General features: G+C 35.2%; 1 protein-coding gene across 2 annotated transcripts in view; it reads right to left on the bottom strand.

Annotated features, from left to right (window-relative positions):
- The window catches only part of DPYD (dihydropyrimidine dehydrogenase), an 802,992-nt gene that overhangs the window by 328,429 nt on the left and 450,230 nt on the right, over nt 1-24,333 (bottom strand). The window contains exon 14 of one of the 2 annotated variants that reach the window (XM_035017962.1): nt 582-746. In XM_035017962.1, coding sequence (XP_034873853.1) covers nt 582-746 — 165 coding nt within the window. Of the gene's footprint in view, nt 1-581; nt 747-9,033; nt 9,067-24,333 lie in introns of those variants that run through there. The other variant, XM_035017963.1, reaches the window with a different exon arrangement.

Raw genomic sequence — 24,333 nt, 5'->3', positions numbered from 1 at the left:
TATTGAAGAGAAAATACCATCCATAGGTTAAAAAACTATCGGCAACATAAAGAAATGAAATATATGTGATCTTTGTTCACGGTACTTTTAAAGAAAGGGTTGTATAAAAAACAGTGACTCATTCAGTATAAACGTATTAAAATTATTTGGTAAATTATTTCCCACTGAAAAAATATAAATACTCGATATATGAAGAGATTCTGCTTCTGCCTCAGGTTTATATTTAAAATGATTTATAGTCTGCAATTTCTTCCTAAGGTCATCACCTTCATAAATACTAGCCACATCCAGTGAAAATCAACTCAATAAAATGAGTATTTTATTTCTCTTCCTCCTGCTTATGTAGATACTTCTTCCATCTGCATGGCACCCATTTATAACAAAGCCTCACATTGTGCAGATTTTTATGAGTTCTTGAGCTTTTCTTTCTTTTTTATCTATGCATCAGCAAAGCAACTGGCAGATTCTTTAATAAAATATATTATACACATTAATATTTATAAGCCTATGAATTGGATGTTTAAATAAACATTCACCAACTTATGCCAATTCTTTTGTTTTAGACGTTAAATCACACTTACATTGTCTGGAAAGTCAGCTTTTAGTTCAGTGACACTTTGACACCAATATGCAGCCGTTTTTTCACTGATGAGCTCAATATTCAGGAAGGAGCTTTGTCCAGGGCCATACATGGGGCCAGAGGTAGTCCCTCGGATGATTCTAGGCGAAACATTTGTCACAATGTCCTGATAAAAGAGTAAAGATATTGGGTCTCATTCTGACAAAGAAAAACTACAATCTTTATTCTATGCTCATTTCCATATGACAATATTTTACCAAGTCCTTTCTCACATTTTTACAGAAGGATTTTAAAAATACATTTTAAATTACACATGAACATAAACTACTTCCAAATGAAAGAGTAAAATATTTGTTAGCTTTATTTAAATTACTTCCTGTAATTGCAAGGTTAGCACAGTAAAAAAAATAAAAATATGTAAATTAATTTACACTGGTTTGGGCATACATATTTTAATTTGTTTGCAATTAAATAATAAATAAAAACTTGATAAGTAAAATGTAAGAATATTATTTCAGTCTATTTAATCCAAACACCTTCAATGAGCTTTTTAACTCCAATAAAAGCTAATGTTTTGTAAAGAAAAAAATATTTTTCTTAAAAGGTAATTCCAATGTAAATCATCCAAGGAGTACATATTAGTACTACTTGCTCATCAAACTTCAACACATACTCTAACAAACTAACTGGGTCGCTCAACTTACCTATAGGATTCTAACTATAAATTCACATTCAATGAGAACTCATTTCTCCCAAGACTGAAATGAGGATATCAATAACTTCCTGATAACTATAAACAGTAAACAGTCAAATTAACTTGCTTGTTAAGTGTAATTAACAATGCACAACTGCTTCTAAAGCTGTATTAACAAAGAGTAACATTCTTACGTTACTAAAAACTAAAAAGAAACAAAGAAGAAAAATGTTTCTTTAGCCAACTTCCAATTAAAATTAATTTTGAGTAAAGGTCATTTAGTTAAGGATTTATCAGAATTAGTCATTTAAGTACCCCTCCTCACCATCTTGTCACTTTTAGTGAGATAACATGAACCCCCATTAGTATATAGCAATTAAGGTCAATTTACATATTTTAATTAAGAACCACCCCATATAAAACAATTAGTGTAATAGGCATACTAACTGGATTTCATAACATTTGGACGTTTTTCCAACTAGATAGACAGGAAACCTTAATTAGCATTAATTAGTGCTGATCTGCATATGTTTGATAAGGCATACCCTTGCCACAAAAGATTATTTATTCCTGAATCTGCCAAATGCTACAGTTGCAGAGGATGAAAGGACTTTTTTTCACATTGCATGTTAATTTCTGGCAATTTACATTCACTTTTACATTCGAATTAGTATATGATAAAATAAATGGTATAAATGTTACAATAAGCCTCCTTAAATATGTACATTTTAACTTATAGGAATCCTGCTAGTTAATGTTTTACTAATTAAGCCATTCCACTTCTATTGTAATTGTGGGCAACACCACCAGCCTTACTTCGATTTGCTATAGTCAAACAGTGTTCCACAATCTTATAATGGGTAAAATGACAAGTAGAGTCACTGCAGGAAGCTTGAGCCTAGTGGGTCAAATTTCTGTCTTGGCAAATGCTTCAATGCATGCTCTGCATCCCTGCAGGTGGCTTCTGTGCAGCTTCCCCAGGTAGGTACTCTTGTGCTGCCATGGTCTGAGGAGACAATTCTACGAACAAGTAAAGCTGGTTTTCTTCCATACTCCAATTTTCAAGAGCCACACTCTTTAAGCTTTGAGGTCCTCATTTCCTCTACTCTACCCCCTACCCTAAAAGCCTTTCACCTAGATAAATCCATTCTAGGCCACAGGTTGTGCTCTGCATAGGAACACTTGGCCAAGGAAGTTAACAGAGTCCTCTTTCAGTTCATCAACTCATGTGCCCTGGCATTGAGCAGTTCCACAAATGAAGGGGCACCTATTTTAAATGATCATTTTATAGTTTAATGGCACCTCCTGTTTACTGAATGGAACATGTTAGCAGCATCCCTGTACCTGCCCATTCTTCAGGTCTTAGCTTACACTTCAGCCCCTTTGAGAAATCTTTCGATCTCTCCAACATCATCAAGTCTTAATAAGCTGCTCTGACTCATGCCACCATCACAATATATACCTTCCCCAACTGGCATTCTTAACATCCTGCACTGTGACTATCTATATTCTGGTCTGAACCTTCCACTAGACTGTAAGGTATGGAAGAGAAGACACTATCTTGTTTGCTATTACATGCCCAGCTTCTAGCCTGGCCTTTAGTAGGTGTTCAAATAATGTTTTTTTAAAGAAGCCTAGAGCAAAATCGTAGGCATTAGAATGGGTCTTGTCCTGAGGGATGGGAACTATACAGGATTTATTGCTGGCTTTATACTGTTGCTGAACAAACATGTGGGTTTTGGCTTACATTCAAATTTCAGGTACTGGTTCTTTGCTTAGATCCTTTCCTACCAGTCTCTTATTCTAGAATGGGGGACTTCCTTTGCTTCCCCTGATAGCTCAGGGACCCCTTCTCTGAATACAGCCCCCCGCCACCAACTACAGCTAGATCCTGGAAGTAGTGTGCTTGACATAGGTTGTCCATTACTCCACCTCTCCCCATCTCAGCCATCTCAACCTACTGCAGAGCCTCGATGACAGGAAGTATGCTTGAACATCATCACCCTGTAGCTTCTAAGATCTCCCTGACTGTTGGTCGTTACTTGCTGGGTTTATCCAATCTCTAGGATCCAAACACAATGGCCTCATTCAAATACAATCTGACTCTAGGGCTCTCTGGGTCAGGTGGATGTGAATTCTAACCTGGTCCCTGGCTACCTATGGGATTTCTTAGCCGATGAACTTATTAGGATCTTAACCAACTATAGTTGCTTCTTGTATCCACCCTCTAGGAGGCAGGGCCCACATCTTCAAAGTATGTTTAGGATTTTTTTGAATGTCATAAAATAAAAAAGACACAGAATGGAAGAATTGCACCCATATGGAGTAAGGAAAATCTCAATGGTCCAGTAATTCTAAGCCATAGGCTGTTTCACAATAACCCTCCTCATAACAATTAGGTCAACAACTCACAATGGCCAAAGGGCCAATAAATTGACAAGATTTAATTGGAGGACAGTCAAGCAAATGCTTCTTTCTTAAAATGCCCCACTTTAGTGGTAGGTAACTCAAAACCTAAAATTTTGCCATTAGAGATTTTTCCTTTGTGTATTGTGACTTCAGTTTAATTTTAATGTTACAGTTGTTTTATTTTTCTCTTCCATTATCTGGTATTAAACTGTAAATATACCAGGGGAGAATTTTCAATGATCTTAACAAAGATCAAACAGGAAGTACAAGGCAAATCAAAGGGAAATCTCATCTACTTTATAATAGGGGTTGCTTATTCTTTTATGTTGATTTATGACAGGCAGTGTTTCTCTAAACAGGTCAGTTTTCTCTCTCCTTAACTCAAGCAAAGAAAAAAGATCCTGAACAACTGCCCAAACTACATATGCCTACTGTGTAGAGCTTGTCAACTATCAGTGAGTCAATTGTTGCCATCCTAGCAATTTAAAAATTCAGCATATTCCAAATTCAACAAAAGTGCCCAGATTCCAAGATTGTCACCCAGTGATGAATCAGTAATAGAAATTTTATTCTAGGCTTTCCCAAATTCATTCATATTTTCTACTTTGTCAAAAAAACCTTCTCCACTGACTTAAGACTTCTTAGAATTGTTAAATTAAGTGGAAGATGAATGAAAATGGATACAACCAATTATCCTGGGTTATATGATTATAGAGTTAGAGCTTCAATAATTGGGCAATAAGTTACTAAAGCTTTTGACCTGGGAATACTAGAATTTGAGCATGATTTTATAAGATAATATTTTGCTTTAATATTTAATAGCTAAATTATATTAGCATTGCTTAAGGGAGTTAATATAACAAAATAAACATATTCAGAATACTTAGAACAAATGAATTCATCCTCTATAACAAAGAAGATGAATTACCATAGTCCTAATCTTCAATGCATTAACAATATACAGATTTTTAAAAATTGATGTTTATAGATAGGGAAATGTTAGGTAATATCTCTGCTTTATGTGATATTGTAACTACCATTATAAAATTGAGTGTTAGTGACCTCTTAACATTTGAAGTGATGCTAGTGATTTTTCAGCATTAGTAAAGAGATTTAAATGGTAAACAGGCTGATTATATTTGCTTGTTTAAGTTCAGTTACTTGACCTCTCATCCTAGAAAAAAAAAACCTATCAGGTTTCCATGGTTACCACCAGATCGAGATAGTCACAATGGCCTCAGTGAACAGAAGAAGAAACTTTGCAGAGACGTCTTGGTAAGAGGCTAGGAAAAGAACTGGGATCCAAAAAAGTGGAATGAAAATGAAAACTAAAATTTTCAGAGTGAGCCGCGGCTACCGTACCACAACAGATTAACTTAAAATTTGTTGAGTGAAAAGAGCAAGCTGTGGAAAAATATATAGAATATGATACCTAAAACAAACAACACAATGCGCTGCTTAGTGAAACATATTTATGTGACCAAATATAAGTAAGAGAATAATTAAAAATAATTAAGGAGAGTGGATGCTGGGGAAGAATTGGGGATGGTGGAGCAAGGATGATTCTAAAAGTATTCTTGATATATAATTTTAAAGAAGTTTTACTGCTGAACTGTAGAAACACATTGGTAAAATGAGAAAGCTGTTTAATGAACTTTATGGTATCATAGTGCATATTGTTATGAGCTACAGAGAAAGTTGTATTGGTTTACCCGAAAACCTGTCACTTAAATCTTAGGGGTAAGTTGTTCCTTTTTTTAATTTCCAGAATCCTGCTGTAAACTGGTTGTTTCTGTCAAACAAATCTTTTAATTAATCAGTCTTATAAGCTAGAATTTCAAAAATTAAATGTATTGCATGACAAACTTTTTTTTTTTTTTAAGATTTTATTTATTCACTCGAGACACAGGGATACAAAGAGAGAGAGAGAGAGCACGAGCAGAGGGAGAGGCAGAGAAAGAAGCAGGCTCCCCACTGAGCCAGGAGCCGGACGTGGGGCTCGATCCCAGGACCCTGGGATCATGACCCGAGCCGAAGGCAGATGCTTAACCATCTGAGCCACCCAAGCACCCCTGACAAACTGTCTTCTAAAATATACCTGTATGACTGGAATTTATATACATTATTCCAGAGTAGAGGAGAATCATTTTGTAAATAAATCTAACAACAAATATCCTGTTGCATAATATGGTTCTATCATTATAAATCTGGCATACGGCTACCCTGGGAATAACAAAAAGTAAAATAAAATTCAACAGTGGCCCAGTTTCCAGTGCAACTCCACTATTATGAAAGAACTCTCTAACATTTTATTTTCCTCATGAACTAAGTATATTAATATTTGATTACTCCCCCAAATAAATGTTATGGTCAGAATAATCTCTACTTGGTTGTTTTGGGGGGATGGAATGGTAGGATGAGAATTGGTTCTTAATACATCAATTTTTCCATCTTAGGGTTTTATATAAAGATAGCACTCAAAAACCTGAAATTGTGATGAAAGTTACCCCTTTGTCATCAGGAACTTTAAATCTGTCTACCCACATGGAAAACACAGTAAACACGAGTAACAGTGTAATCTAGAAATACAAGATAAATTATCAGAGAAATAGTGGCATCGAAATGCAGAAAAAATCATAGTTTAGATTTTTATAGCACAGACCTTTCACATACATCATTTTATGTGATCTTCATGATTCTGTCATCATGCTGCTAATACTAAAACTGGGGCTTAGAGAAATTAAAGGGACTTGTCCCCTGCTGCCCAGCTCTAGTAAGCTTTAGAGATGAGACTAGAATTCAGGTGCATTTATGTGATATGAATAATATTAGTGACCGCTTAACATTTGATGCAGGTGATACCAATTAGCACTGATTTTAGTTGCAAGAAAAACAAGTCAATTTAAGCAAGTTAAAAAAAATTTTTTTTTCGGTGCGCCTGGGTGGCTCAGTTGGTTAAGCGACTGCCTTCGGCTCAGGTCATGATCCTGGAGTCCCTGGATCGAGTCCTGCATCGGGCTCTCTGCTCGGCAGGGAGTCTGCTTCTCCCTCTGACCCTCCCCCCTCTCATGCTCTCTGTCTCTCATTCTCTCTGTCTCAAATAAATAAATAAAATCTTAAAAAAAAAAAATTTTTTTTTTTCTAAGTGGAATGTGGTATTTACTTTAAGGAAAAGGAATAATCCCCATAACAGGAAGGAAATGCATTTCAAAATGTTTCTCTCTTTTCTCTGTTCCTATTTGCATAGCTCTTCATTCTTCCCTCTTTCTATAGAGGGCTTCCTCTGTTACAGTCCAAGTTCATATGATAGAACCATAGGCCCCTGACAGGTTCCAGGTTATAAGGTCTAGGCATAGTCAGGCTCAAATCTTGTAATCTCTCAGGCCCAATTTTACCCGGGTGGCAGAGACTCTAATGGGCTTAATTTGGGTTTGATATTCACCCCTTGTCTGATTAACAATATTTAGCAGGGTAGCATTAATTAGGATTCATATATATTCTCCTATAAACAAAGATGGAGTAATTGAGAGCTAAGCAAATAGTTTTAAAGGAGTCTTAAAGAATCTGCTATACCGGGACTAGTCTTTGCATGGTTCATCTTAGAAAGCTTAGAAGAAAATATCATATGGACACTGATATAGTATAATTAACTAGGAAAGTGGATGCAATATGGACAAAATTATTATCATGTAATGAAATGAACTTTCCACTGTCTTGAATTAACCATGACAACCCATTTCCTATTCCTGTGGCCTCAAACCTTGCAAGATCAAAATTGTAAGAACTCTAAAAATCCTCACATGTTTTAGGTTACGTTGGGAATTCTGTGATTCCAGTGTGTTGGTGTGCTGAAGACTGTCCACACAGACAGCCTGGCTGAACTAACATGATGGATACCCTGTGTGTGAAGGGTAAGAGAGTAGAAGTAAAAGGAAAAACAAACAACATGGTGTGTTCTAGAACGAATAGAAAAACCATTTACAACCCGATTGGGCTTAAAGAGGGGAACAATGAATAGAAACTGCATATACTGAATGTCTCCTATATGTCAAGGAAGGATACTCACATACTCTCTAGTGCTCACTTTGGATGAAACGTCCCCCACCTCTTAGTGTCAAACATCTAGAGGATTTGGTATCTCACACTGCTCGAGTATGAAGATTAATTTTTTGAATTTTATTTATGTCATACTAGTAAAATATTCAATCACAGACTTGTGTAGCCTTTTGTCTTTCCTCTTGCCCTTTTCCAAAGAGCTTGTAACTTTGTAAACAGGACACCAAAAAGTAGTTTGTTTTGCTCTTTGACTTTCTCATGTGTCAAACTGGCTTCACTATATGCTTCACTATGACAGAGAGGTTGTAGGTCTGTAAGTGAAATAGTACATATCTGGCATGTGGTATTTCATAAATACATATTTATTCATTCATCAGCTCATCAGCTTCAGGAACAGTCAAAATAGAAGAGTTCAGGCACCTGGCCTTAACTAGTACATGGGCTGAAGTTGAGAAAGCAACAGGAAATGAGGATGGGAAGACTGTAGAGTTGGGTCAGATTAGAGAGTCCTGAATGACTGTTTTAAGGAGTTCAAACTTTTTTCTGCCGGCTTTGAGAATCCATTGTGTTCTGTCTCCTATTCAAGTTATTAATACCAATAGCTCACAGCAGCTGTGCATTCACAGAGATAAGTTTTACAAGGAACAGATGAAGAGCTTTTTCAGAGCTGATATCAGATGGATTAGAACGTGATTAATCAACAGACAGACTGATTAAATTATTGGGTTCACTGTTCAGATAAGAGGTTTTGGATACACTCTGCCAAACTGTAATTAACTTAGAAATTTCTGCTGGCCTGCTTATAAGATGATCATGTGATATGCCTTGAAGAAATCTTTTAAGGCCCAGAACAGCAGCTGTGAAGGTGTAAGCATGAGTCAGTTTTAATAATTATTAATCATCTTCAAGTATTAAAGCAGAATTTTCATTGAAAATGATAAATATTTTTAAAAATTTTACTTTTTATAAACTTGTATAAATCTTCTAGCTTTATTCTAGAAGTCACTGTAAATGAAATGGCTATTATTTAAGGAAGGCAGCATCTAAAAGAATCAGACAGGAGTTTTCCATTTCTGCAGTATGGATAACAAGATGTTGAGAAAAAACTCTCACCGTATAGTACATTTAAACATACTGGACAGGGATATGAGAAAACAAAAGATGAAAAACTGAACTGGTGTCAAAATAAGTAAATTTCTTCAGGATCAAAAATGACAACAAAGCAGAGATTCATAAGGACAAACTAACCTGTAGGGTGGTGGCTGTTTTCAATGTTTCTGCTGGTCCCTCGTGGCCTAGAGCCTGATTTCTAATGGCTTATACACACCTGAGAGAGCAGAAAAAGTCAGGGCCAAACTGTAACTTAGGACAAACAAAAAGTGATGCTCTTAATTTGTGAACTAGAAAACAACTGGAGGGCAATGGTGGAAGTGAGTGTCCACGTTAGCCTTAATTATGGATGAAAAAGAAAACACGTCTCCCTTACAATTTCAAACTTGTGTGGGCTGCAAAACTTCAAATTGAAAATTTGGTTTAAAGGTGGCTCCTGCAAGATCAAAATTGTAAGAACTCTTTAAAAATCCTCTCATGTTTTAGGTTACATTGGGACTTCTGTGATTCCAGTGTGTTGGTGTGCTGAAGACTGTCAGCACAGTCTTCTCCTAGGAGAAACAATCTCAAACTGTCTCTGGAGGGATTTTTACCCCAGATATCAAGAAATTCTCATAAATTTCCATGGAAAGTGGACTCATAACAGAAGAATTCTGCTAAACAAATGAGAAAAAAATATCCTAAGTGAGAGCCAGTAGGAAGAAAAAGCTACAAAATCAGATCCACAAAAGAATACAGATGCTGACATTGTAAGATATAGAATATGAATGTTTAATATGTTTGAAAAATAAAAGAGGGACTTGAATGTATAATCAAAGAATAAGAAACTCAAAACAACATGAAAATTTAAAATATAAGCAAAAGGAATTTCTAGAAATTAAAAATACATATAGTACAAATTGGGAAAAAAGAACCTTAATAGTTTGTGGTAAACAAGAGATTGGACCTAGCTGAAGGGAATTAGTCCACTTGATATCTGTGGGAAGATTAAATGGGATGCAAAACATGATATGGAGGTTGAGAGGCATGGAAAATAGAGTGAAAATGAAAGGAGAAATCTAACTGGGGCTCCCAACAAGATAATGGGGAGTCTTGAAAGAGGCAATAGTTCAATAGATATTGTTAGAGATTCAGTAGAATTAATGAGAGACACCAATCTTCAAATTCATGGAAAACAACAAACTCAAGGGAAAAAAAAAATTTTAATTGACACCTTGTAGCAAATAAAATACCAAAAACAAACAGAAAACTTTAGCAGCCAGAGAAAGAAAAGATTACATACAAAGGAAAAGCAGATTGACAGTGAGTTTCCTGACAGTACCAATGGAAATCAGAAGAGAGTGAAATATTTTCTCTAAAGAAGGAATGTTAAAAATATAATAATAATAATTAATTTAAAAAATGAAAAAAAGGGGAAGGAATGTTAACTGAGAATTGCATAACTTCAAAATCATAACTCAAGAATGAGGATAAAATAATTACATTTTTTAACAAAAGGAAAGATGAGCAAATAGTAGACAGCAGAGAAAATGAATGAGCTAATGTTAATTCAACTAGAATGGATGTGAAAAACAAAACACTGAACAATAAGAATAAATCAAGTTGCATAAAAATGTAAGCTGTATGATTATATTAAATGAAATATAAAAACAGGCAAAACTAAACAGCATACTATTTAGATACATATGTGGTAAAACATATACAAGAGCAAGAAAATGATGATGACCAAATCTAAGTCACTGATGAAGGAGCGGAAGGCTAGCCGAAAACAAAGCGTAAACTGACACCCTGCAACTTTCCCTCCACCCCCCACTCCTGGGTGGGACTTGTGTGACATTCTTCCAGCAATCTCCCAACTATCTTAATGTTAATACCTTGCTAGAAGGGAAAACAACCTTAATTTGACAATGGCAAGGCCTCTGGTATCTTGTAGGTCAATCCTCTTTAGCATATGAAAGTTGTTTTGAAAACCTCCCTTTTTCCTTACCTCCCCCAAACCCATACTATATAATCAGTCATCCCTCACAAACCCCGGTGCAGCAGCTCTTTTTGCCCTGGGGTCCTGTCCTCGTGCTTTAATAAAGCCACCATTTTGCACCAAAGACATCTCAAGAATTCTTTCTTGGTCGTAGGCTCCGGACCACACCCCACCTAACCTTACCTATATTCCAAAACCACATCATCATGACCTCTAGAGGGAAGAGAAAGGGCTATATTTGAGTAGGGGTACATAGCATCAGAGGTACAGGAATATCTTAGGTTTCTCTTTCTGTGTGAAATGTGAAAAAAGGTATTCATTTTATTATTTCTTAAAATGTATATCTAAATTATACACATTCTTTTGTATACATGCTATGTTTCATACTGAAAATAAAAAAAAGGTAGGATGCAGACCTGAAGATGGCATTAGTCTAGAGGCAGCTAGCTAAGACTCTAAGACTGGTATGTGCTGCCTCAGCATTTCCACCCATGTTTATATATGGCCCTGAATGTCTTAGGAAGAGTACTACTTCCGGTCATTTCTCTAACAAAATGATGAGATTGTGTATGACATGATCCCTTACACCACTTTTAGCTGATACTCATTAGGATAACAAAAAAGTCATTTATCTATAAAACATACAAATCGAAACATTTCAGATGGGAAGCGTTACTATCTGAAACCTTTTTTGGCCTAGGACACAAATTTATGATTTAGGGATAATCTCAAACTCATTAAAATCACTTCAGGTAACACACACATCTGGCTGTCTTTGCCTGTTTTAGGTAATCCTCCCCAACAATATCCTACTGACCAAAATGGGAAAATGCAGTATGAGGGAGAAAAAAAAAGAAGAAGTTTATTTCTGCCAAGATCTGCAAAACCATTCAGTTAATAAAAAAACTCATTCAGGGCGCCGGTGGCTCAGTCGTTAAGCATCTGCCTTTGGCTCAGGTCATGATCCCAGGGTCCTGGGATCGAGTCCCGCATCGGGCTCCCTGCTTGGCAGGAAGCCTGCTTCTCCCTCTCCCACTCCCCCTGCTTGTGTTCCTGCTCTCGCTATCTCTCTGTTAAATAAATAAATAAAATATTTAAAAAAAAAACAAAAACTCATTCATTTGAGCAAATACACAAAGTCAAACTCTCCTAAATATAAGTTAAGCAGCCATGAGATTTAATAATTGAAATAATAAAGTTTAAAGACTGCTTTCTCATAATTCTAACACCCTTACCCAATAGCATTCTTTCATATATTAGGCTATAAAGATGCTTGTATTATAATTACAAAACACCATTTAAAGAATGTATTATGTCCTACAGCACTTAGCCTTGACAAACAATTACTGGATATCACATTCAACTGAATAAAAAAAGCAATCTTTATCACAGGTTAAAATTAGCCTTGGAACAATAAATACTTTCAAAGCTATTGTAAACTCCAAACTGCTTTGCACCAGTCTCTTTTGAGGAAATGCAAACAAGTAAACTGAAGGACATTTGAAAAACTTCCTGTGTCCTCTAAAGTTTTTTCCAATTTTTACTTATCTATTTTTAGTTTCATAGGGATAATCATGTTACATTTAAAAGGTGATCAGTATGGCTTCATAGGGAAAGATTTTACAAATTAGAATCAAAAACAAAAACAAATAACCAAGCAAACAAAGAAACTCAGAATTCTGGACTTCAGAATGTGTTATTCATAAATAGGACTCTATTTTAATTATCAGGACCACTTTTTAGGCTTTATTGTAGAAAAGAAAATTAAACGGCAAAGTCTATGCATTGGGTGGGATTCAGGATATGCTATCCCAAAATATGGCATCTTGGCATATTAAAGATCTTAAACTGAAGGAATTTTAAAAAGCGGCAGAAGCAGGAAAGTTACTCTGAGCTCACACCCTGGCCCTTCATCTTTGACAAAGGTCTTAAAATTCACCTGCGAAAAATACTCTCCTTGTAGCAGAAAGAGGGAAGACATTCTTATCACTAGAGATGGGAAGTTTAGGGCCAAGAAATCTGTAGAGACAAACCTTGTTAAACTCATGCTTGGGGCGCCTGGGTGGCTCAGTCGTTAAGCGTCTGCCTTCGGCTCAGGTCATGATCCCAGGGTCCTGAGATCGAGCCCCGCATCGAGCCCCGCATCGGGCTCCCCGCTCTGCGGGAAGCCTGCTTTTCCCCCTCCCACTCCCCCTGCTTGTGTTCCCTCTCTCGCTGTGTCTCTCTATGTCAAATAAATAAATAAAATCTTAAAAAAATAAAATAAAATAAATAAACTCATCCTTATCTTCCTAGTTACTTCTTTACCACTTGCTACCCCTAACCCATCCCCTCTGTCTTGTCACTTCTTCACAAATGTATTTTCTTTGTCTAAAAGGTATAACAGGTTTCTGCTCTGGTCAGTTCAGGTCTTCAGTCTCTTGTGAAGACTCCCATGTACATGTAAAAATTCAATAAAATGTGTATGCTTTTCTCCTGTGAATCTGTCTTTGTCAGTTTAATTTTCAGACCCAGCCAGGGACCCTAAGAAGGTTGAGAAAAATTTTTTCCTCCCCTGTAAATAGAATTGTCAGTTCCTTCAAACCTAGTCTTCTGAGATAATATGCATTCTTATCTATTCATTCTTTGGAAGACAGTATGAAATATAGAATTTTAACATTTAAACTACTTAATGAATTACTTTAATCATGATAGCTATTAATTCTGAAAACGGTATAATCAAAATCAAAACAAAAAAGAGGTGGGCAGATGGAAATGCTGGATATAACCATAAAATAAACATTCTTATGGGTTACCCTAAAAATAAACTGGATCCTGGTAGAGATGTTACAATCAAAATCTTCTGATCATTTTGCTTAAAATATTGATTTCAGACTCTACCACTAACTTGCTAAAGTAGCCTTGGAGATCATTAGAGGGTGAGAAGAAATAATGCTGTGGTCAGTTTTCCTTTGGGGTTGTAATCACACTCTGACTTTAAGTGTATTCAAAATTAATCAATTAATTAACAATAACACAACAATAAATACCTTAAGTGGCAATTAATTTAGTCACTTAAATGCTTGTCTGGGTGTCAAGATTGATAAAAGCATCTCAAATGACAGCTTATATTTATATAATGGTCTATAATTATCATCTGTGATTCCACATATACAATGAAAGTTAACATTCTTCAACATCCTATGAAATAAGAGAACATTTTCCAACAGTATTTGCTGAGCTATTTGGGGATGAGTGGGGAGTTCTGTGACCAGACCATTTTGGGAAACCATGGAGGAGACAGCTTCTCTTGGTGACTCACAATGCACCTAAGCATGTTAAAGGCCTTGAGGTATCCAGTACTAGACCTACCTGTCTATAACCCCGTTTCTCATAAACCTGTTAAATTCTAAAACTTTTTTTCATGTATTACCAATTAATATTCTGCAAGACACTTATACTTTATAGAAAACAGATTATGACATATAGGGTAGTGGTCTCCAAAATTTTTTGATCATGTATCCATTAATAAAAGCAACCTTTTGACTATGCATCTCCAAGTAAAATATTTACAAAAAAATAAATCAGAAAAAAGAGATAAACATAATATTAATAGATATTTTCATACATTCTTACCATATCCTAGTGCTTTAGAGACCTCTGAACCCACAGTGAACCGGAGGGTACTGAAAAAGATATGTCTGGAGTGCAAAAAGAAAAGGTATCTGTCCAGAGAGGACTAAAATTTTGCCTTACAAAGATTAGGAATTTTGCCTAGAGCAGGGTTCAGCAAAATTAAACTTCTACTGTAATGAGTCAGATAGTGAATATTTCAGGGTTTGCAGGTAATATATCTATCACTCAAATACTAAACTCTGTCACTGTTATAAGAAAGCAGTCATAGACAAAATGTAACAAATAAGAATGTCTGTATTCCAATGAAAATTTATTTATGGACGATAAAATTTGAATTTCATAGGTTATGTATTGAACAACTGTTTATTTTTTACTGCTACTTATATGAATTTCACATAATGTTCACAAGTCACATATATTAATCTTCTTTTGATTTTTTTCCCCCAACCATTTAAAAAATGTAAAAATCAATGTTAGCTCATAGGCTAACATTGTACAAAAAACAGGCTGGGGCCAGATTTGGCCAGTGGGCCATATTCACAGACCATTTTTCCCAAGCGTGAAGGAGGAGATTAAAGAGGAAAGCCAAGGATGACTACAGAGGATGAGGTAAAGTACCATACTGATTTTCCTACTAAGCTTTCAGGGTGAAACATGAATAGTCAAAGGTGATTCTGTTTAGTAAAGTTTAGTAGGGCTTAAAACATTTTAGCTGCTTGACAAAAAGTAGCAATAAAAAATAAACAGCTGGTCAATATACAACAACTGATTACAAAATAAAATTTATAGAGGAAGATAGTTCAAAATATTTTTTAAAAAGGATGATGTTTTTTGACAAGTTTTCAGAAATCTCCAAAATTAGTCAGAGCTGGCTCCATGGTCCTTATGGCCCTTTGTGGATAGTCAGTACTAATGTTTATCAGCAGGAATTTTTTTTGCAAAAATGGTATAAGTGAATTGCCTTTTAATATATTGACCTCATTAGGAACAAAATGTAGTGCTAATATCTGTAATGTTTCATAGCACTATATAAAATCATTTTCAAGTTTAGGTGAGGGTTACACAAACATCATAGATCTCCAGAAGCCTTTTATGTGATAAATTTAAATGTAATAAAACCTCATGGTTCTGATTACCAAAGGCTAAAGAATGAGTAATTTATACACTGCAGGCCTACAGAAGTACAACTTTGTCTGCTAAAAAAGCTCTAGGGGAAGATAAAATTGAAAAGACAAAGAACAGATAAATAAAATGCCACTATTTTCTCACAAATCTTTTTGGTTGTGGTTGATTTTTTTTAAAAAAATGGTATTATGACTGATTTTATGGTAGTGAAAATAAAATGATAGTTATAAGCACCACTGTTTAGTACTAGCTATAGAGAAGAGAATTTTGAAATTCATTCATTAGCATATTGATAAGTTTGTTTGTATAACAAAATTAAATTCTACTAAGGGTTCACAACTCAGACTGGAGATAACTAACCGTAGCACCATATTATGATCTTATAATTGAATTACAATGTCTTGGATCAATTTCGTAATTGGAGTAATTGTGAAATCTTATTTTTTAAAAATGGTTACAAACCTAATATACAGAGAAATATGGAAGATCCCAGGTACCTGAACCATAATAAGCAAGGGATCTGATTGCTTCCTTAGGTAAGATGGAGGATATAAACTAGAACTAGCACTTAAATAACTGCCTATTCACATGGAAAAGGCTTTCTAATATTATACAAAAGAGCTCTATCCCCAGCCAGGTCATGTGCATCATTTTTACAAATAAAGGATGGAGAGCTATATATAGACCTGAACATAGACACAGAGAGGTCATATTTATTGAATGTGCTGATAGTATTGAGAGGAATTAGAAGAAAGTACTTTAATGGACTAAGAGACCAGATTAAGAGACAGGTTAATACTGATGACCCCAAACCTACTTGCACCCATTTCACCTGCATTTTTGGAGACTTTTTTTTATAAAAAGAGGCAGTAGGGTATATTAGTTAAAAAAGAAAAGGGGCACCGGGCTGGTTCAGTGAGAAGAGCATGCTACTGTTGATCTCAGGGTCGTGAGTTCAAGCCCCACACTGGGTGTAGAGATTAAATAAATAAACAAACAAACACATTTTTTTAAAAAGAATAAAGTCAAACTACTTGAGTTCACATCTAATTATTTCATCATATTAGCTGGGCCACCTAGACAAATAACACAAATAAAGCTCTTTCTTACTTCACTTTCCTTGTTGGTAAAATGAGATAGAGAGAACATTTCCAAAAGTCATCTTGGATAAGCTAAAATGAGGCACATGTAAAGTGTTTAGAACAGTCTGTGACACAATACAAATAATTCAAATAATACAAATAATGCAAATAATTATTATAATTCCATGGTCTTTTGTACATTAATATTCTTTAATGTAATTCTTTAATTAGAATTACTCCTGTAATTCTAATATATGCAATATAATATGGATGTCTATCTTACTATTGATGAATTGATGCAGGTTTTGGGGACGGTGTGCATATCTCTGAGTAGTACATCTGCACCCAGATATTGGGGGAACTCTGTTCTTGGGGATGGGGGTTCTGAGTGCTAACTTGCTGCAGCTGCAATGTTAGTGATGTTAGTGATACAATGGACCCCCAATAGATTATAAGATTTCTGAATTAGTTCTCCTGATAACATGCCACACTGCTTGTTCTGGAAAAGGGAAAGGATTTGAGCTAGAGATGGTGAGTGCTACAATGTGGAAAAGATCCAGGCCATATAAAACCTTTTTAAACACCTTTGAATAAACCTGAGATGCTTACATCACTGATGCAAGTGTATATGATGAGATCAATAAAGTTTCCTCAAAAACTATAAATTGCACTACCTCTATCTTCAGTATGTTTTACAGGGAGATCATTAAAACCAAGGTGGGGATCTCAGGACAGGGGGAAAAATGCTAGAGTCAAAGAGGGAGACCAATATGTAGGATATAGAATCAAATTCCAAAGAGATGTTGATGGGCCAGAGTGATAGATTTTATTTAATAATATGTAATAAGTAATTATACTTTGGGTCTAACACTCCAAATACATATGCACAAGATAGAGAAGACACAGTTCATCATCTGAAAAGCTTAATAAAATACTAGGTAGCTTTTATTTTAATATGGCTCATAAAAGGAAAGGAGGCTACACAAAAAACTAGTGCATACATTAGTAGAAAAGTAGTATTGGAGAAAGAAATGTGATCCCCCCACCCCCCTTTTCAGAGCTGTTCAGAGTACTACCTCCAGTTTTGGGCAAATGAGAACACTTTCAGTGGAAAACAACAGCAACAGAAAAGGTTAAGAGACAAAGTTACATCATATAAGGAACAGTTAAAAGAAACACCATATTTAGCTTGGATAAACTGAAACAAGGGATATATAGAAGCTTTTATCACTCATCTGAAGGACAGTCATACAGAGGAAGTTTAGACACTTTCTGAATCACCTTAAGATGGGGTAACCTGCACAATAATTAAAAACTATTCAAAAGCATTTCAGTACTTTCTAACATCCAAAGCTATTTAAAGAGGCAATCATTTGTCTCTAGAATTCTTCTTAACTAAAGTATTTGAGAATAGTGTAGTAGATACCTACTGGATTATCAATGAAACACATCTTTTCCAATAATTGCCTCTTCTCTCCTTCATCCACTTGGGTTACAAAAGCCACACACACAACTTTAGATTGATTCAGAGGCAATCATTTTAGAAGAGTCTAGACATGGTTCCAATTTTTTATTATATTTTCTTCCTTATGCAACTGCCTTCTTGTCTTTGGGATCTGTGGGACATCCCTTTATATTTTTACTTCAACTTAAGTTGTTGCAACCCAAACGAGACTAACATACCTACTGACAAGGGTACTAATTAATAGTGATGGAATTAAGACTATAAATCCCCTTTCAGCTGATATTTTGTATTTGTATGATATCCTGTTTTCAATAAACATCATTTTCAAGGGCAGGATTTGGAAATTTTACCACAAACCTCCACCTTTACCCAAATAGCCTTAAAAAGGAAGAAAATAAGATAAAGTGTTCTCCAAATCATTGATACTGAATTTTTGAAAAACAATTCCCTGTTTGCCCCTTCCCCAGCTCCTGGCAACCACCATTCTATACTCTCCTTCCATGAGTCTGACTATTTTAGATACTTTACATAAGTGGAATTATACAATATTTGTCCTCCTGTGATTGGCTTATATCACTTAGCATAATGTTCTCTAGGTTCATCCATGTTGTCACAAATGGCAGGACTTCCTTCTCTTTTTATGGCTGAATAATATTTTATTATATGTATATGCCACATTTGCTTTATCCATTCATCTGCCAATGCACATATGAGTTGTCTCCATATCTTGGCTATTGTGAATAATGCGGCAATGAACACGAGGGTGCAGATATCCTCATTTCAAACTTTGAGATCCTCATTTCAATTCTTTTGGATATATATCCAGAAGTGGGATTGTTGGATCACATGGTAGCTCTATTTTAATTTTTGAGGAACCTCCATATTTCTCATAGTAACTATACCATTCTATATTCCCACCAATAGAATATAAGGGTTCCAGTTTCTCCACAACCTCACCAACCCTTATGGCTTGAGTGTGTGTGTGTGTGTTTGTTTTATAACAGTCAACCTATCAGGTATGAGGTGATATTTAATGGTGATTTTGATCCACATTTCCTTTACTATTAGTGATGGGTCTAAAATTTTATATATAATATTATTCTAACAGGTCTTTGGTATTTTTCTTACATAGAATTCTATAAATTATGAATAAAATGAAATTCTATTTTTGCTCTTACAACAGAATCCTGATATTTTTTAGGGGACAATGTACCCAATTTAAGACTTGCCTCTCTACATTCCTTTCCACCAAGGGGAGGCCATCATCTGGCCAGTGAATAACAATCTGAGAATTTCTGAAAAAGCTTTGCTTCCCTGATATACATATTGCACTTCTTGCTTTTCTTCTATTTCTTTCTGCCTGAAAAATCTTTCTCAATAGCAGCATTAAACGCTAGAAAGCAAGAAATAATGCCTTCAAATTTTTGAAGAGAAATTTGAAGCTAGAAATTTTAAATCTGCAAAAATTCTAAAAATACACCTACTATACACTCTTTCTGACAAAGTTTCTGGAGGCTCGGTTTTAGGAAAATAAGAGATCAAACCAAGAAAGGAAGAAATGGGATTCAGGATATATGGAACACACAGTAATCTGAAGACTCAGAACTATGAGTCTAGATTAGAACAACAGAAGTTGGTCTCCAGAAGATAGAGTAAAACTGACTGAGCTTTTGGAACTTTGTGTGGAAAAAGTACTTATATATATATGTAAAAAATCAGGTAAAATATACTTAAAAAATAATGACAGTTTTATAAAAAAAATGTTTTGATGACACAATTATTAAGTCCATGTAAAACAAACATTTGTAAGACAAAGGAAACACAATCATTACACTTGCCTCAGGTCAACGATGAACAGTATTTACATAAACATAGTAAGATAAACATTAACTGAGAACTAAAACCTCAGGACCTGTAACAGGAAGTCAATGGAAAATATCCAGCTTTAAAAAGCTGCAACATAAATATCTTATTTAGAACCATGAATTTAAAAAACCTAAAAAGTGATAAGAACTGAAAGTAGTTGCTTTGCAAGAACAAAAATAGAAAGTGTGTAAAGATGGGGTAGGGGACAAGTGAATTTCGTAAAAGTACTTTTAGTATTATTTGATGTTTAACCTTGTGTACATATTACTTTGCTAAAGGCAAACTTTAGTTTTAAAAAAAGTTATAAAAAGTAGGCTAAAAGAAAATGTGATATGAAAACCAATATATTAAAGATTACTATCCTTTCTGAGCAAAAATGTTCCTCAAATGTTAGAGGCAGTTGACTCAATAGAAAAACAGTCAATATTTGTCAATTCTTCCTCAATAAGGTTGGTGGGGGAGAAAAATAGTCAAAGGATGTGCGGTCATTTCATCTAGAAGAAAAGGAAATACCAACAATGTGAAGAGGTGTTCAACTTTACTAGCAGTCAGGAAAATGCACATAAGAACCAGGGGATACCATTTTTCACTAACGGGATTTTGCAAGATGGAAACACTTTAAAAGAGGAATAATAAACCATACTGGAGGTGAGAGTGAGGATGGATGCTCTTACATTATTGAATGTATGAATTGCTAGCACATTTTTGGAAATTAATCTTCAGTGTTTTTCAAATTAAATAATATATATACAGTTGACCCCTGAAAAACATGGGTTTGAACAATGCAGGTCCACTTATATATGGATTTTTTCAATAAATATACATATAGTACTTTAACCGTACTTTTTCTTCCTTATGATTTTCTTTTTTTTTTTTTTTAATTTTATATTTATTTGTGAGAGCGAGAATGAGAGACAGAGAGCATGAGAGGGAGGAGGGTCAGAGGGAGAAGCAGACTCCCTGCCGAGCAGGGAGCCCGATGCGGGACTCCAGGATCATGACCTGAGCCGAAGGCAGTCGCCTAACCAACTGAGCCACCCAGGCGCCCCCTTCCTTATGATTTTCTTAATAACATTTTCTTTTCTCTAGCTTACTTTACTGTAAGAATACAGTATACAATACATATAACATAAAAAATATGTGTTAATCGACTCTTTCTGTTATCAGTAAGACTTCTTCCATCAATAGCAGTCTATTAGTAGTTAAATTTTAGGGGAGTCAAAAGTTATACATGGATTTTTACTGTGTGGGTTGGCATCCCTAACCCCTTGAATTGTGCAAGGGTCAACTATACTTCTGAATCAGCATTCCCTTTTTAAGCATCTAGTATAGAAAGAAGTAATAGTACAGAGATCCAATATGCACATTTATTTCATAGTAACAAAAATTTCTAAAATCCAAATGTGCATCAAGAAAGAAATAGTTAAATGATGCCATATCCAATCCATACAATAAGAACTAAGCAGCTATTAAAAAAATGAGTGAGGGCGCCTGGGTGGCTCAGTTGGTTAAGCGACTGCCTTCGGCTCAGGTCATGATCCTGGAGTCCCGGAATCAAGTCCCGCATCGGGCTCCCTGCTCGGCAGGGAGTCTGCTTCTCCCTCTGACCCTCCCCCCTCTCATGTGCTCTCTCTCTCATTAAAAAAAAATAATAATAAATAAATAAATAAATAAATAAATAAATAAATAAATAAAAAGTGAATAATATCAATGATATACTTGCCTTCAAGGAACTTACATTTTACTATGAGAGATAGACAATAAACAGAACAATAAAATCATGTGTCTTAATATAACTATTTTATTGGAACCTTAAAAACTTGATAAAGTTAAATCTCTTAAAATAAAAAGCCATGGTTCCTTTTATTGTTTCATTTGACTAATTGATACCTGCATTGACATTGATTTTTATCTCACAAATATTTTAAATTATCAGTGCCTCTTAGAAAACTGTGTGAGTTCTACTTTCTCCCTGTTTTTGAATATATTTTCATTCACACACAGAGATATGTTTAGACACACACACAGTCACACAGATTCCTAGAGAATGATATAGAGCACTGAGGGTGGATTATAAATCATCACTGCGCTGAAAGTATTTTTTTCCACACTGCATTCACTAAAGCAGAAGCATTTGCTTTTCCTATGGGGAGCAGGATGAATAAAAGGTCTATCACATTAAAAGTTATAAAAGGTATATTACGTGTCAACTTGATACCAACTGAAGCAGCACAGCCCCATTGTTGAGAGAGAGGTTCACGGGAATATATATTCCAGATATAAAGATTTACTGTCAATCAGTGAACTATACCGTTATTTAATATGTGGATGTATCCAGTTCTTCCCATTGCATTAAACTGTCTTATTCCTCCTTTAAAGTGGTGTTATCCATCTGAACACATACTCAATTACATTTTCCACTAAGGATGAACTGCTAAAATCAATGCACACATCACAGACACCTATATTTTTCTTTCTCCATTAGAGTTTAAGACTGCTACAATTCTATAAGTATTGACTGACATCATTAGATTACTTAGGGTGAAGAACTTGAGGCAAAGATACTATTTCCATGTGAGTACTCTAATAGAAAATATACACTCCAATTCCACTGTGTGTGTTTTTTGTTGGTGGTGGCTTTTTGTTTTTGTTTTGTTTTGTTTTTTACTAAGGGTTGAGCCAGATTAGGCACACCTGGCTAAAAAACTGATTTGGATAAATAAAGGATATGTGCAGGCCAGTTTCATTAGTGATGACAGGGAAGAATTTTATTATTAATATTGGGAATCAAAGATAGTAAATTCAGTTCTCATAACATGAGTAGCAACTGAAGGAACAGTCTGCATTTCTGTGTTGATTGGTACTAAAGAGAATATCCCCTGCCTACCTTTGACATCACCTCTTACTTCCTATTATGGAAGCCAAGATTTTAGTCCTTTGTATAACCTCTCCCACAAATTTATTCTCCACCAACCTCCCAACATACCTGAAGACATTTTCAGTTAAAACTGCAATCAACAATTTTATGTTTGTAGCTATGTGAACATTGGTTCATTGAGGTAACAGTGGTCTAAAATCTTTCCTTTTCTTTTCGTGTACTAGTCTCTCCTCCCACTCCCACCCAAGTTAAATGTTCTTTCTTCATTTACTTGGCTTTTTCTGAATCACAGGCTGACTCTCTCCACATGATATGGTAACTCCATAAAAGGGCTCATAGTCTGATTTCCTACAAAGTCAAATTTATCAGATAATTGAGCAGTTTCATTTTTATCCTGAGAAATTCTTCCTAGAGGTTCTTAACAGCCTGATTCTACAATGCTCTCAAGGTGTACTGCTCACCTCTCATCTTGGAATTTTCCTCTGCAGTCCTACCAGAAATTCCTTCTGACTCAGCCCAGCATTGGCTCCCTTCATTTATTTCCTTGTTTGGTATAGCATATTCTTTAGTAGCTTCCTGAGAAAGGGCTTATGGAAAGTAAATGTACTTGTCTTCCCTTCATTTCTGATTGATATTTTAGTTAGTGCAAAATCCAATATTAAAGACAATATTCCTTAGATTTTTAAAGATACTGTCTAATTCCTAAGGTTGTTTTTTAGGATTCTCCTTTCTTCTTATAGTAGTGCCCCCTTATCCACGTTTTTCTTTCTATAGTGTCAGTTACCCCATGGTCAGCTGCAGTGAAGAAGCTGATGATCCTCCTTCCAAAATAATGACAAGAAAGTCAGTAGTAGCCTAACACTACATCACTGCTTATGTCATTCACTTCATTTCATCTCATCATGTAGTTTTATCATCTCACATCATCACAAGAAGAATACAGCACAATAGGATATTTTGAGAGAGAAAGAGAAACCACATTCACATAACTTTTATTCTAGTATAATTATCATAATTGCTCTATTCCATTATTAGTTGTTGCTGTTAATCTCTTACTGTGCTTAATTCATAAATTAAACTTTATCATACTTATATATGTATAGGAAAAAGCATAGTATATTTGGGGTTTTGTACTATCTGTGGTTTCAGGCATGCACTGGGGGTCTTGGAATATAAGGGAGGGGACCCCTGTATGTGGCTTGCTTATTTTATCTCTTAAAATCTCCTAGGATTGGGGCACTTGGGTGGCTCAGTTGGGTAAGCATCAGACTCTTAATTTTGGCTTAGGTCATAATCTCAGGGTCATGAGATCTAACCCTGTGTTGGGCTCTGTGCTTAGCCTGTAGCCTGCTTCTCTCCCTCTCCTTCTGCCCCTCCCCTCTTCTCACATGCCAACTCTCTCTCTAAAATAAATAAATGAATAAATATAAATAAATAAATAAATAAATAAATAAATAAATAAATAAATAAATAAA

The sequence above is a fragment of the Mirounga leonina genome, unplaced genomic scaffold (assembly GCF_011800145.1).
Source record: "Mirounga leonina isolate KUSES-001 unplaced genomic scaffold, KU_Mleo_1.0 Mir_173, whole genome shotgun sequence".
In the NCBI taxonomy this organism is placed as follows: Eukaryota; Metazoa; Chordata; class Mammalia; order Carnivora; family Phocidae; genus Mirounga; species Mirounga leonina.
The sequence above is the reverse complement of the archived record's forward strand: the minus strand, read 5'-3'. Positions and strand labels throughout refer to the sequence as shown.